Source organism: Nothoprocta perdicaria, unplaced genomic scaffold (genome assembly GCF_003342845.1).
Source record: "Nothoprocta perdicaria isolate Ctin4 unplaced genomic scaffold, notPer1 scaffold_153, whole genome shotgun sequence".
Taxonomy (NCBI): Eukaryota; Metazoa; Chordata; class Aves; order Tinamiformes; family Tinamidae; genus Nothoprocta; species Nothoprocta perdicaria.
The window spans coordinates 1863280-1878074 of NW_020454683.1; the positions used below are offsets into that span (position 1 = coordinate 1863280).

The 14795-nt window shown below is 40.2% G+C and overlaps 1 protein-coding gene across 1 annotated transcript; it reads right to left on the reverse strand.

Annotated features, from left to right (window-relative positions):
- Positions 1-6965: 6965 nt before the first annotated feature.
- Positions 6966-13771, reverse strand: LOC112943711 (stromelysin-1-like). The gene is made up of 10 exons (XM_026034953.1): positions 13642-13771; positions 13257-13501; positions 12649-12797; positions 12427-12558; positions 11488-11649; positions 10770-10980; positions 9017-9150; positions 8352-8511; positions 7451-7554; positions 6966-7241 (listed from the first exon to the last, which is right to left on the reverse strand). The coding sequence occupies exons 1-10, from the start codon at positions 13744-13746 to the stop codon at positions 7132-7134; spliced, it is 1512 nt and encodes a 503-aa protein (XP_025890738.1). The 5' UTR covers positions 13747-13771; the 3' UTR covers positions 6966-7131.
- Positions 13772-14795: the final 1024 nt, after the last annotated feature.

Below are 14795 nucleotides of genomic sequence, written 5' to 3' on the forward strand. Positions count from 1 at the left end.
TTTTGTTTTCCAGTGCCTTTAGAATACTCTTTTGCATAGTCCTCTGCACACCTGCTTCACCTTTATATAGTCCTTGTTTACTTTATATTGCTTTCCAATCCCTGACTCATTGATGCCCACATTTTCTAGTTTTCRGAAGAGTATACGCAAAACTTATTTTACTACAAAAAGATTAACATTATCTTTCATCATGTTCCACCCTTACGCAGGTTTTGCAACATAAGAATATGACTAAYGAGAAGAAAATAGGCCTGTAGTTCTTTTTAATAAGTTCATTAACCTTTTAATTAATAAAGTGGTCTTACTTTCCAAAAATCTATTGTGATCTAGTCTCTTTAATATTTTGCATCCAAAGTTCCTGCTGATTTCAAATACATTGCTGAAGTATCTACAAGAAAATGCAAAAAAAAAAAAAAAAAATCCTAGAAGGTTATAGGTTATAGAACTGTAGAATGTTTCATTTCCTTCCTTCCTTCCTTCCTTCCTTCCTTCCTTCCTTCCTTCCTTCCTTCCTTCCTTCCTTCATTTCTTGTTGTCAGTACAGTAGCAAACATTTTTGGAAATTATTATGGTATCATCACCTCTCCCTTTGATAGAGTCCTTCAAAAATAAGAGGTCAATGCTTTAATTTGCCATTTGCTGAGTAGTGTTTTGTTTATGCAACTTATCTTTGATACATTTCTCACCTGGATGAAACTAACTTTTGTCTACAGGAAAATGTGGAATTTAACAAAGAAATGAAAATGCTTTTTGCAGTACAATCAAACTAAACTCAGTAAATAATGAAGCTAATATACTTGCATGGCACTGTTATCCAGTAGTTACCACTATTCTCAGAAAAATGTGTAATTACTTTGTATTTCAGTCACTTCGTGCATACTGACTACAAGATTTTAGAAAGCACTGAGCTATGCTGGATCACTCTTTAATAGTCTTTCCTCTCTTCTTCATGCCTGCTGCTGGCAGTGAGAACTGCACTGAGCCCACTTTTGCTGTGTATCCTGTCTTACTCTCCGCACACTGCTGCAAATGCAGACAAAGTAGAAGTAATAGCTGCCAAAGTCCCTGGGAGTCCTAAACAAACATATCTACTGATGTCAGAGACATTCTATTATATCTAAGACTTTTACATGGGCCTGCTTGATAGGACACAGGATTTAGGAGACAGCAAGTGCAGCAAGCGTTTTAAGTGCAGAAGAAAAAGCTCTTCCACAGAACTGGATGCAGAATAGAGTGATGAAATGACATGTTAGAAATATATCAAATAAAATTGGTTGGAGCATCTATCTTATGAGGAAAGACCAAGTGAACTGGACCCGTTCACTCTGGAGAAGAAAAGATTGAGAGGAGATATGATCAATATGTAGAAGTACCTGAGTTGAATGTAGGGAGGATGGGGCCAAACTCTTCTCAGTGGTGGCCAGTGAAAGGACAAGGAGTAATGGGCACAAATTGAAACACAGGCAGTTCCATCTCCATGTGAGGAAGAATTTCTTTCCTGTGAGGGTGACAGAGCCCTGGAACAGGCTGCCAGGGAGGCTGTGGATCTCTGGAGATCTTCCAAAGCTGCCTGGCTGTGGCCATGTGCCACATACTCTGGATGTCCCTGCTTGAGCAGGAGTGTTGGATTAGATGATCTCTAGGGGTCCCTCACAACCTCAATCATTCTATAATTCTGGGATTCTGTGAAATATGTGTTATGCTTGAGGTAGTTGCTGAATTGTATTCTACCCATGAGCATTGTGTTGGTGCTGCAAGGATTTGGAGAACACAGCACGTCTTTTGGTCATAGGCCCTAAGAAATAGGGGATTCCTGAGATCTACGCAGCTGAGGTTCGGACAGAGCTGTGGAAGTGGAAGTGAGAGGGTAACTGATGGGGTCATGGAGATGGAGAGCCTGGGCTGAATTCTTAATGTTCTGTCTCTGGTTGTGGAAGTAAATGTGTACCTGCAGAAAATGATTCAGATCTGGAAAGGCTGATCCACTAGTGGGAAGTATTCATCCAGCTGTATTATCCTTTATGAGGAGCTCATACAGGGAACTTTTGGTAATGATTTTGCTAACTCTAGACAATTCTGTTAGGAGCCTCAAGTAAGGTGAGATGAATCTAAACACTGCATGTAATGTTCCCCTGGATAGCTTATGCATCCTTCTGCTGTCTCCCAGCAATACTGTTCTGCAGATACAGCTTTTTGTATGTGACAGCCCACTAGGGCTTTCTGGAGCTTTGTTCTTTTCCCAGGTAAGTTTAGTTTCTCATCAAGTGTACAGTGTTCTCATGTGTGGTATGTGTCTATGGGTATAGGAGAAAGAAGTAAATTTCTGAGTCATAAGACTTGGTATTTTTTCCTCATTCTGTTATATTATTACATTATCTCTAATGGAGAGGCCTGTAGGGGCCATTAAAACTACCCATAAAACTCCTGAAGTTCTCCATTTAGCAACTTTCTCAAATAAAATATTCTGCTATCTTGTTGTGCTTTTTCTCTGTGTTCTTAAATCTAAATCTTAAATCACCATCACTGTCAAGTGATCTAGAATATGAACCTAGAAAATTTCCCAATCACAGAGAACTGGAACTTTGACATTGTCCTTTGAGGAGACAGAAAAAAAAAAAAAGTTGAAAGAACATCTCATAGGGCCTGGACAGGATGTGCTTAAGCTGCTTTAGATTGAAAAGACACAAGGTTTAGTTACATGGAGCTGGGAACACCCTGATGTGCTGCCATTTCCCCCTCTGTGTCCTGGCCAGGATGGGTCCTGGCAGCAGCTGGGAATCCCTGCCAAAGCTCGCCCATGGGAACCTCTGCACTGCAAAACTGGAAACAGCTGCTGCTGATGATGAGTGGAATGTAACTCAGAGCTTTTGGCACCTCTTGCCTGGCTCTGCTGCAATCCTAAGGCCAAGCTGCATAAACTTAGCCTCTTATGTGTCATTTTGCTGAAGATGAGGAGCTGGTGACCTACTCTCTTTTATATAACAATCATCCTTATCCAACATAATGATGCTAGTTGACTGAAAAGGGCCCCCTCTTGTCCTGATCATATTGCACATAGGTGAAATTTTTTTTCCAGTGCTTTATATTCAGGACTTCCTAGCTTCTCAACATCTCTTCAAATTTTATGTACTGGTGACAGTGTTGTGTCCCTTCAAGTAGAAGCTTGCTTTAAATGTAAATACCACAAACGAAGATCTTAAATGCCAAGCAAAGAGGACATGTATTAGACACATATTACTAAATTTCCTTGGCCAATCGCTACCCTTTGAAAATTAGTTCAGGAAGAGGAAATGCACTTCTATGGGAAGATCTTTGTCATGACGCCTCCGAAGACTTCCCTATAACACTTTTTTTCCTTTCCAAAGAGCAATGTGTGACAGATGATAGCTGTTGGGCTGAACCAGTCTTGCAGTTGTAGAGTGAATATTTGTGATAGAACTAACTGATAGCCTGGTCTGGAACCCAGGGATTCATTGCAGCATTCAAAAGCATCTGCTACATGTGACTGAAGTGACAAAACAGCAGACTCTGACCAGATGCTTTTATCATGTGACATTTTTCTATTAGTTTATCCTGCCACAAGCTCTTACATCTAGTATGCTATTGGAATAGTACACTGTCAGTGAGCTACTGGTGAAGTGACTGAGGATCTTGGTGTGAATTTCATTATGCAGGAAATTGGGTCTGGGAGAACAGTTATGCAAGAATTTCAAATGTAACTTGTGATTTTGTGTGTCTCTAATTTTGCATGTCCAGTTCCAGAGTACTTGGGAAGTCAATGGTTATACAGGATGGGTGCTTGAAATTAAATCCACRGGCAAATTTGGCCTGATAGTATCCAAAAGACCTTTAGTTCCATTTGATGAGTTATAACAAAATCATAGTGACAAGAAACCTCCTGCCCACTAAGTGCAGAGAAGCATCTCCAGAGCTCCTGTTTCCAAGCCTGTCTGAATCTCCAGAACGCCTGTTTCCAAGCCTGTCTGAATTACACATTATTATACAATTTGCCAGGAATTTCCTCGCTTTTCTTAAACCAGAAGAAGTACTTCTTAGTTGCCAAAACTTAAGGCCAATAATAAGGAAGAAATACATATGGAAAATCCATCATACACACATCAATCTCTGTTGAGGTAAAATCCGTATTAGTACTTTAAGTTAATTTAGAATTAACTGTGCTGGAGCGTAGAGGGGTAGCTATAATTTCATTTAGCTGCTTTTCTTGAGGTAGTAATTAAATGACGCTGTCAGCCTTATGTAAGAGAAATATTGAGAGACTGGAAATAGTGAGTCACTGTAAACATCATCAATGTTCTGTTTCTTCATTGACAAAATGTTCTTTCTCGTTCCTCTTTCACCACTTTCAAGCTTCAGCCAATTACTCCTAGGACCTAACAGCTTGGTTTCTGAAGGTAGAAGGTAGCCTTGAGATACATGTAGGTATCTAATCAGGATCTAAAAGATACGTAGGCACTTAAAAAATCAAAAAAAAATTAACCCCACTGTTTAGGTACAAGTAGCTTTCACAATTACCCTGCCTAACCCTGCAGGCATCTAAAATCCTGGACTAAAGTTTCTTCTGTGCTTATGAAAGATCCTGGCAGATAATGAGCCAGCACGATTTGCAGCATGCCTCTTTGCCCTGCCTGAGCTCCAGCCAGGTGAACTCACCTGCTTATTGATTCATGACACCAGAGTGGGGCTTGGTGGGGACTCCGAGATGCTCTGCTGAGATTGACAATATAATTTCTCATCGAGGTTGTTTTTAAACCCCCTCCTAGCAGTGCTCAAAACACATCACACAAGCCATACACAGGCTTTTTACCCGASCTGAAGGTGATTGAGAACAAGCATCAGAAAACAGATACAGAGAYACCTTACCTGCCTGTGTCTAGTCTYGTCCCTTGTAACTGGACATTACAAGTGCTTTGGGATACAGACAGTTTCTTCTGTCTCTGATGCACTGTGGAAGATAAATTGATAGGTTGTTTGATCAGATGTCTGAGGGATCAGCTTATTTACATACCATGAGATTTGTAGGAGCAAATCTCAGCTATGTCTAGTAGGGTCTGAACTGTGGTGACTGAAAGACTGTCCTCATCATTCATTCTCATCCTCTCTCACCATCTTTGCCAATTCTGCTAGACAAAGATAAATAATGCACCAAGTCAGCGAGTATAGTTCTTCTTACTAGGGCATTTTGATAGTAGTTGAGATCAAATCCTTTCAAGGAGAGGAAGGACTTCAGCAAAGCTTTCCCACAGACCAAGGGGTATTTTAATCACTGAAATGTCACCTTGTGAGTATTTGGTATAACCTGAGAAAATATAGCTCAAAGCTCCAAAGCACCTTAGCAGGGCTGTTGCTCAGGTACCATACTAGTCATCTGATTCTTGTCTCTGGTTACCTAGATCTTTGCACCATTTATAAACTGCCTGGTGCCTTAACTAGAGTATAATTGCACAAACAAGCACAGGCAGGTTGCACAAACAAGCATAGTTTYCTCCATGCTCCTGGCTGACTCATGGTGCACCACCTCAGCCCAGAAGCATGGAGCTGGATTAAGGCATCCTTTTCCTTGAGGGAGAACCTAGCACAGACTCTTAGATGATTTAGGGCTGCCCCAAGCTTTTTAGCTCCTCTGAGAAGGTGAATTGAGAGACCTCAGTGCCTCATGAGGCTGATCTCTGGGACATACCTATTCAAATGGAGGGAAATATATCTTCACGTTCCTTCTTAAAGATGTGCAAGAGTAAGACCTTCTCTCTCCCTACTTTTACTGCGGTTTGAGGAGACCAGGAAGGAGGATCAGGGACTCCTCGTCAAAGAGTCCCTCCAGCAGCCGAGAAAGCAGGGGAAGTGTGGAAAAGGGAAGACCCCACTGCTCTGTGCTGTGATTTGGTCTCATTAGTTTGGTCTCATTAGCCTAATTTAAAAGTTCAGCAACTCACTAGTTTAGACTAGTGAAGGATTGTGACTCTCTCTGCTTACTATGAGGAAAAATGAGTAAAGCTACAGTCTGACTTTTTATTATTTTCTATATATATACTGTGAAGGGAATACAATATATGTTTATGAACATTAGTTACATGGCATTTGTGAAAGACCTTCACAAGYTCAGGCATGCTAAGTAGCCCCAGAGACTGTGAGAACGGTTTCCATTGCAACACAAATGTGGAAGGTGGAAGCACATGTATTTGTCTTACCACTGCAGCCCACTCTTTCTCTGGAGGTGTCATCATGAGAGGTTACATGAATATCCCTTCTTGTTCTTTAGCCTTTGCTTTGTTTGCTGTTGGAAGTCATTTTGAGAGAAGCAACTGCATTGTGAACCGGACCATCAGCTCTGACTTCATTCCTGCAGTTCACCAAAGAGCACCAACTGGTAACAGGTCAGCCAGCGTAATCCCTTGACTCCTGGGAACATGTGCCCACACTTCTCTGCTTCCTATTCTCTTTCTGCAAAGTCCCTTCCCAGCCAAGTACCAACCACTTCTCCTTGACTGTTCATTCTCCTGCCATGGCCCACATGGRGCATTCCAGCCCCTGACTCTTCCCACTGCTCTGCTCACCAAACCTGCTGCTGCAGCCTCTTGGTTTGCTGTCCTCAGAAACACAGTGTCCACCTGCATCTGCCCTGAACCTGTCCTGTAGGAACCATAACAGGGTGTGAGGACTTCACCTGCCATTACCTGGGAACGCCCTCCCCAAGCTCTGTGTCTCCTAGACCACTTTTTCTGGCCTCTTGAAACCACCCAATTGTTTTTGCTTATCTTTACCTCCTCCCTTACAGACACTGAGYCCTGTAAAAAAACAGAGTCCTAGCATGGTTGAGACTTGAGTGCAGCCACAGCAAATTTTTTGTTCCCAACCAGCAGACCCAGGAGACACAAACGCTGTTATATTCAAGCAAAATACTTTTATTATCCAAATACAATTTGATTAATAAATAGTTGGAAAATAAATTAAAACTGTACATTGTTTCACATGTTTATGATTTTAAATTAGTTTTATCAAAGACCACAACATATTTCAGATTGAAACACTCAGTCAGAAATGAATTATATTGTTTGTAACACAGGAACATGAAAAAGAAACATTTCTAGTGTAAATTCAATCCTACACTGTAACTTAGTATTTCTCGCAGTCAAACCAGCTGTTGCTCTTCATTATACGGATAAGCTTCTTGGTCTTGACATCAACTTCATACTGCTTTGATCCATGGAAAAAGTAGAAATGTCCTAGAAATAGGGAAGACAAGAATAACATCAAATGAATATTTTCTGTTTTTTATTTTGTTTTGCCTTTTTTGTCCTGTTTTTCTTTTGTTTTGTTTTATAAATGTTGATATACATATGCACAAACACATATGCATATATATTTACAAATATATGATATTTGTTTCTCTGATGGTCCTTTTTTATACATAAATGTATTTCAATTTATTTACCATTTTTCTGAAGAGCGGCATCAACAGTGTGGTAAATTCCATGAAAGTCAGCTGCTATTTTTCTTGGATATCCTCTTTCCATTGATCGAGTGTTTTCATCAAAGCTAAATAAAGAAATTGAATGAAAATACGTAACAAATTATGATGTTCTATATAGAGACTAAGTTGAATTTTTACTGAATAAGCCTTCTCACAGCTGAAAATGCACTGCCCATGAGCCTCTGTGGACTCACTGATCTGTATAAATCCTGACTGTGTGAATACTTTACTGGGTTGCACAAGTCTATTGTCAGAACATCTGACTAAATAGTTCCCTTGTATTCCTCAAGATTGATAATAAGAATTGCTCATAGTGAGTAATGAAGTTAAATAATTATCCAAAAGAGTTATTTAATTTGACAGTATTCAATCCCATGAAGTGATTCCATGAGTGGAACTTCTGATATAATAATACTGTTAAAAATCATTATTACTGATTAATTATTAGGATAATATTGCTATTTCATTGAACTGTCTCTTAAAAAGTAACTATTCCAATCTGCTTCCACAGTGTTATTGATAAAATTGTCATATATATATATTTCAAAAAGCACTTCTGGTCCATTATTAGACACTAATAAGAAACCAAAGCCTGAGCAGGCTTTTTTATTTTATGYAATAGTGCTTTCCAGTGCCTAAACAAGATTTACTTGCTGTATCTCTTACAGGTTGCTAACAGTAAACAGATGTTGCCTTTATCTCAAGTTTTACAAACTTTGTTGTTTGAATAGACAGGAATAAATGCCTCCAAGTTTCAGCCTTACATTGTCTAACAAGTTTGTCAATAAGAAACCAAAAATGTATAAATTCTATCATTAATCAGCTTTTCAAAAGATGACTACCTGCTGTACAAAAGTCTTACCTCCAGTATCGGTGGCCTACAAAGAAGTAGGTTTTCCTGGTGCTTGGATCATGGACAGCTGCATCAATTTTCTTGATATTTCTGGGGAAGCCCAGGCTCTGGATACGCYGGGGGAAACCTGACTGTATATTGTAGCCATTGACAGACCAGTACTGGTCATCTGTCAGGAAAAACAGAAAATCTTAGTGGTTATTTCCAAAGAGGTTGCTCTCCTCTTAGATAAAGCCTCAGAGCTTTCTATGTAGCAAGCATCACCAATTGGCAGATTTCTACCTCAGAACATACACACACAATTGGAATATTTCAGAGCTGTTGGCTTTTCTCTTTTATAAGCTCATTACGTATCTTTTGAGTGGGTTTGGCACCTTTTAAATTATTTTGTGGGCAGTCAGTTTGGCCTCAGCTATGCTCTTATCTCACACTTACGAAAGCACAATACAGAGCTGTTGTACAAAGCTGTTTGAAACAATGTTAGTTAAATACATTAAAGCAGTATTTTGAAAAGAAAAATAGATTCAAATATAAAGAATCACTTATGTTGTTTTCAATTTTATTATATTACATCTATAATAATTACAGAACATACACAAGTGTATGTAAGTTATAGAAACTACTGTAAATTTACCCATGCATAAAAAAGACTGATGGAAATGTAAGATAAATACCTTTAAAAAACATTACTTGATCCTTCTTGTCAACCTCATAAGCAGCATCAAATCCACCTGCTAGTGACGGCCAGAACGAGGAGATCGTGTCGTGCTCGATGTCTGTGAAGTAAGGACTTTTGCGCCAGACATAGCTGATCGAAATGGAAACAACAGTATTAATATTTCACTGGATCAATGACATAGAAATCACACAGAATCACAGAATCACAGAATAGTTAAGGTTCGAAGGGACCTCTAGAGATCATCTAGTCCAATCTTCCTGTTCCAGCAGGCACACCTAGAGCATGTGGCACAGGGTGGCATCCAGGCGGGTTTTGAAGACCTCCAGAGAAGGAGACTCCACAACCTCCCCGGGCAGCCTGTTCCACTGCTCTGTCACCCTMACAGTAAAGAAGTTSCTCCTCACCTGSAGACGGAACTTCTTGTGYTTCAGCTTRTGGCCATTACCCCTCGTCCTATCGCTGGCCACCAGTGAAAACAGCTTGTCTCCTTCCTCCCTGCATTCTCCCTTCCTGAACTTATACATATTAATCATATCCCCTCTGAGCCTTCTCTTCTCCAGAGAAAACAGGCCCAGCTCACTCAGCCTCTCTTCATACGAGAGATGTTCCATTCCCTTAATCATCCTGGTTGCCCTTCTCTGGACCCTCTCSAGAAGCTCCACGTCCCTCCTATACTGGGGAGCCCAGAACTGCACACAGTACTCCAGGTGCAGCCTCACCAGAGCTGAGTAGAGGGGCAGAATCACCTCCCTCGACCTGCTGGCAACACTCCTCCTGATGCAGGCCAGGATCCCATTGGCCTTCTTTGCCACGAGGGCACATTAGCTCCTAATGCCTTGGTGCTGGAGCTAGCTAGGCAGAGCTTTTGGGATACAGTACACCTTTTTGTCCCCCTCACTCATAGACATTTGCCCTTTAGTGGAGAGAGGTCCATCAGACACAAGCTACAATGGCTTGCCAAAGAGACACTTGATGCCAGTAGTAGTGCTGACAACTGAAGCCAGGTCTTCACCACATCCCATGCAGCTGTGCACAGCTTCATCCTTAATTTCAGTTTGGTTACAAATGGACCTTAACCATTTTTGAGAAACGCATAATAAGGAAGTGCTACCTGCTCCCCTTTATTAACAATATGGCAAGCAGCAAGAGTTTTCAGATGTGTCATAGATGGGGAATTAGAATCACTTCTTCATCAGAGGAATTTTGTTTCATCAGAACCTAATTACCAACCTAAGTAAGCCAAAGCCTTGGTCTCTTCAGGGAGTCTCTTTCCACCTCTTCAGGGTGGAAATGTGTAGCTAACAACCTGTTAGAGAGTTCAATATCAGAACGTGTCTAAGGATCTAAGGAATAGAAGGGTTTCTCCATAGTGCTGTCTTATAGGTTCAGAGTTAGCTCCAGGGTAAGGGTGCTGCTGCCATTAGTGGCATTTTGTTTAGCCCCTATCCTCATGTCAACCCAGTCTGACCAGGATAGTGTTTCATGCGAAGCAGGCTGAAGAATGACTCTGTGATTATTCAGCCTTGAGCAACTCTGGAAGACCGGGAGGCTGAGAGTGAYGGCTACCATTTTACTCACCTGTTAGTAAACCATATTACTCAGCCTCAATGGGCTAGTAAAATTGCCTTAAAATTTTCAGAAAGGAATATCTTCAGTTGTATCAAGGAAAATAAATTCTTTGAACTGAACTTTATGCTTTGCCATTTTGAGTCTTACAAAAAGSTGATGTAAGAAATGAAATCACATACCTGTCTTTAAAGAACAGTATTTCCCCACGGAGAGTGGTGATAGCATCAAAAGTCAAGTGAGGGTCACAGTCTTCTGGTCTTGCAGGGGATTTGGTGGGTGTGATTTCTGTTGGTTCTTCGCGGGGTGACATTTCTGATGGTGCTACTGTTGTTGTCCTTTCAGTTGGTTCTTGTGGGGGAAATGCTTTTGTTGGAGATGCCCTGGGAGGTCCTTTGGGAAACAGATAAATGTGGAATTGGAAGGTGAAATAGAATTTCATGTTGTAGAACATGGAGATATACCATAYAGAGCCAAGCCCTTCAAGGCTACAACTCAACCAGTAAAATAAACAATGCCAAGTTGCCAAAATAAACAATGCCAAACAAGTTCCTCTAAATTTTACTCTATTGTCTGTTTTGCTAACTGTTGAAATAGTCTCTGATATAGTTGCATCTTCACAACCTATTACCCTCTTAGTTTGTGTGGGCTCAGGAGTTTATAGAGACCAAATACCATTTCCAAAAGGCAATTTTGCATGCGGCCGTCTGTTTTTTTTTTTTGAAAGTAAGAGAGATTAATACTAAGACTACGGGCTATTCCTTGGAAATAGAGTTGTCCTTGGACCTTCTGATTTACTGGCATAGATACAGCCCCGCAGATTCCACTTTGCAGGTGTAGGCTATTAGCCACAAAGGAAATGAAATTTACCCAAATGCAAATTTACACAGGGATGCTTACCATAGAGAGACTGAATGCCATCAATATCATCTTGATGAAGTTTGTAGTCTCTTGTATCCTTGCCCATATATATAGGATACATCAAGGCACCAAAGACATTAGAATGACCAAGACCCAATGAGTGGCCTAGCTCATGAGCAGCAACAAGAAACAAGTTGAATCCTGAAATAAATAAATAAATAGATAGATAAATAAATTTATATCTGTCCCAGAGCAAAATAGTAAATAAATTTTCTTCTGTAACAGTAGGATACAGAGGTCATCCAGTTATGTGTGATACATCATTCGGGGTGTTAATAAAACAGCAGAATTTAACTACATTGAAGGTAATAGGTTGTCTGCTTGCAGAGAGAAGAGGTGAGTTTCTGTTATAAGCATTTATCTCTCACAGGGAGAACAATTTGAAGATGATGTTTTCTCATGCTCAAGAAGTTTTTCTGCCCAAAATGTTCCTGTTCATGGGTAGGAACTTTATAAGCCTCTTCAAATTACCCCTTAAAATTCATGAAGATGGAAGATTGGATGGGATCATTTTAATCAACTGAACAGATTTCTGGAAACATAAATGACATGGATGCCACTTGTTAGCTATTTCACAGAGCCCAGTAACATATGGGCCTTGATAACATTCCGGGACATAGCTGGACACAAGAAAGTCTCACTTTTACTACTTGCCAACAAATTCAAGACTTCCTTAGCAGAAGGTAAAGATTTTCATAACTATATATCACTTTATTAAAAAAMCAACCAATCAAACAAACAACTAAACAAACAAACACAGAATGCAGAATTATTTTGCTAAATTACTCTGACATTTGACATTTCCATAAATTCTGGAATTACTGCCAGGGCATCTACAGGTTTAGAATGCTATTAAAAGTCTTCAGGAAAAAGGCTGTTTAACAAGCAACATGTGATGCAACGCTTAAGGCTACCTACCGCTATAGGTAGTAAATTTGGTCCAGTTTTCATCTTCATCAAAGTGAGCATCTCCTCCTATGTCTTTGCCGGGGTGATAGGCATGAGCCAGAGTTCCTCCTGGGCCATCAAAGGAATAGAAGTCACCATGAACTAAGAAAAGAAAAGAGACATRTGATGTTTTTCGTCAATTCTGTAAAAGTGATAAATATTTATGATTCTTAGGCAAAGAGACTTCCTTACATCCAGATGCAAAGGAGATCATTATATCTGCATCACCACTGTAGAGCCTGATGAATCTCAAAGGGGTCACGCTGCTCCAGAGTTGAAAGGCTTTTGCAATTGCTTCTTCTACATCCTCTTGTAGCATGTCTGGAGTGTAGTTCAAAATCCTGGGAAATAAGGAAAAGGGAATTGAAAGCAAGCACATTAGGTGACTAAAACACACAGTATTGAGGTCAAATATTTTACTTACTGGTTATTATTGATTACATGTCTTCTTTATTTTCTACTTTTCTACTTACTGAGATATAGCACAAGAAGTTTTCATGGTTTTCTTTCAAGCTCCGTAACTTAGATAACTGCAATTGCATCCCTTCTCCCTGCTGACTATTCAGCTAAGAGTAAGCACTTAACTAAGCAATGTAGTTAAGTGCTATTTTAGTCCCTTTTATAACTTTTTGGAAACCTAAGCCAAAAGATTTGAACATTGCCTGCCATTATGATCCTGTGAGCCAGAATATTACTCTTAAAAGGATAAATATAGGAATAAACAATAAAGAACCTGTTGCYGTCTTGCCAATCACAGACTTTCCAGGGTATACAGTTAGGCGTATTTTAGAATATATTACCGATACGTCACGTCTTCTTTATTCCACTTAGGACTCAAAGGGAAGGTGCTGTATGAACGGACGTCTGGTATTCCACATCTAGGCTGCTTCATCATGTTCAGTGTCTGAGAATTCAATTGCCCAGTCACCTCGAGTCCAAAGAATGACTGCATTTCTCTGATTTTTTCAGACATGAGATTGAGGTTCTTGGATTTGAAGAGAGAACTTTTCTCTTCTTTAAAATCATAGAAGTTTTCCAGGTATTTCTGGTAGGGAAGAAAAGAAACCTTTTAGTACATAAATGTTTCTTTTCAAATGTTGACTTGTTAATAAATTATTCTACAGTTATTCCCAATGCATGACTCTATTCATTCTGTCAATAAATCGATTCATAAGCTCTGCTTACCTGAGCAAATTGCCTGTCTTCTTTTTCTTTTTCTGCAATGAGTGGTAAAGCACACGAACATGCTAGATATAGCAGCCCAATGGAAGTAAGGGATGTGATTTTCATCTTCGCCTCTCTGTCCTGTCAGTCCTTCCTAGAAGACCTCTCAATCTCTTCTGCCCGAGGCTCAACAGTGTTTCTCTATTTATATCAGTCGTGTGCTTGGTAAAATCAACAGTTGCATGACTCAGCTTATAACATCCTCTGATTTCCCACAGAAGCACAGAAAACAGATTTAGAAGTAGAGTAACATGACAGCTTACCTTCTCTGAAAACCCCCGATTTCGCAATTGTATTACTGGACAGCGTACCCTTCTTTTCTTCATTCCTAAGCTGGACCAATACTTTAAACTGACAAATACCCAAGGCTGTATAGGTCATCTGGGTAAAAATCACCTCATTTTTGAGAGATACTGAAGGGACCTAGTTCTATATAAGGTACATCAATCTATAAATCCTTATACAACCTGATAGGAGACCTTGGGAAACATTTCCTCACCTTTTTCAATGAAAGCACCTTGGCAGCACCTTAGCACAACAGGAACAAATTCCTTCTTTTAGTCCATCTTCTCCCCATAAATTCTAGCGATATAAATGATTATTTAGGTAATCCATCTGCTTCTCTTCTTGAACAGCCCAAACTAAAATCTTCGTATAATTCAGTGGAAACGTGCAGAGAGTTTGACAGACAGAAAGCTTCTTCCAGKGCTATAAAATGAGCATCTACGGGGCTTTAGAGACACGGTCTGCACCTGCTCTGCAGATGAAACTCAAAGCCGGTGCTCCTTCAGGATGCCAGGCTCTGGTGTGGGGAGAACGCAACAGGACAGAGAAATGAGGCTGCAGAAGCTGTTACACAGGACCTGGTGCCAAGGACTGGATGGAGCAAATCTGCTGATGGCAATGCCTTGCTGTTAGAGGATAGGGCCAAAGTGGGGCAGGCAAATCATCTTGAATTTCTTGGTATTGTCTCTAGTGAGGGACTCTCATGTCAGGGGAACACCTGAGATCAGGCTGTTCTGGAAAAGTGGGGTAAGCAGTGCATGTGAGCACTGCCTTGCCATATGACTATAGGGACTTACGTGGGGATGAACATGAAAGATTGGTTTCCAGTT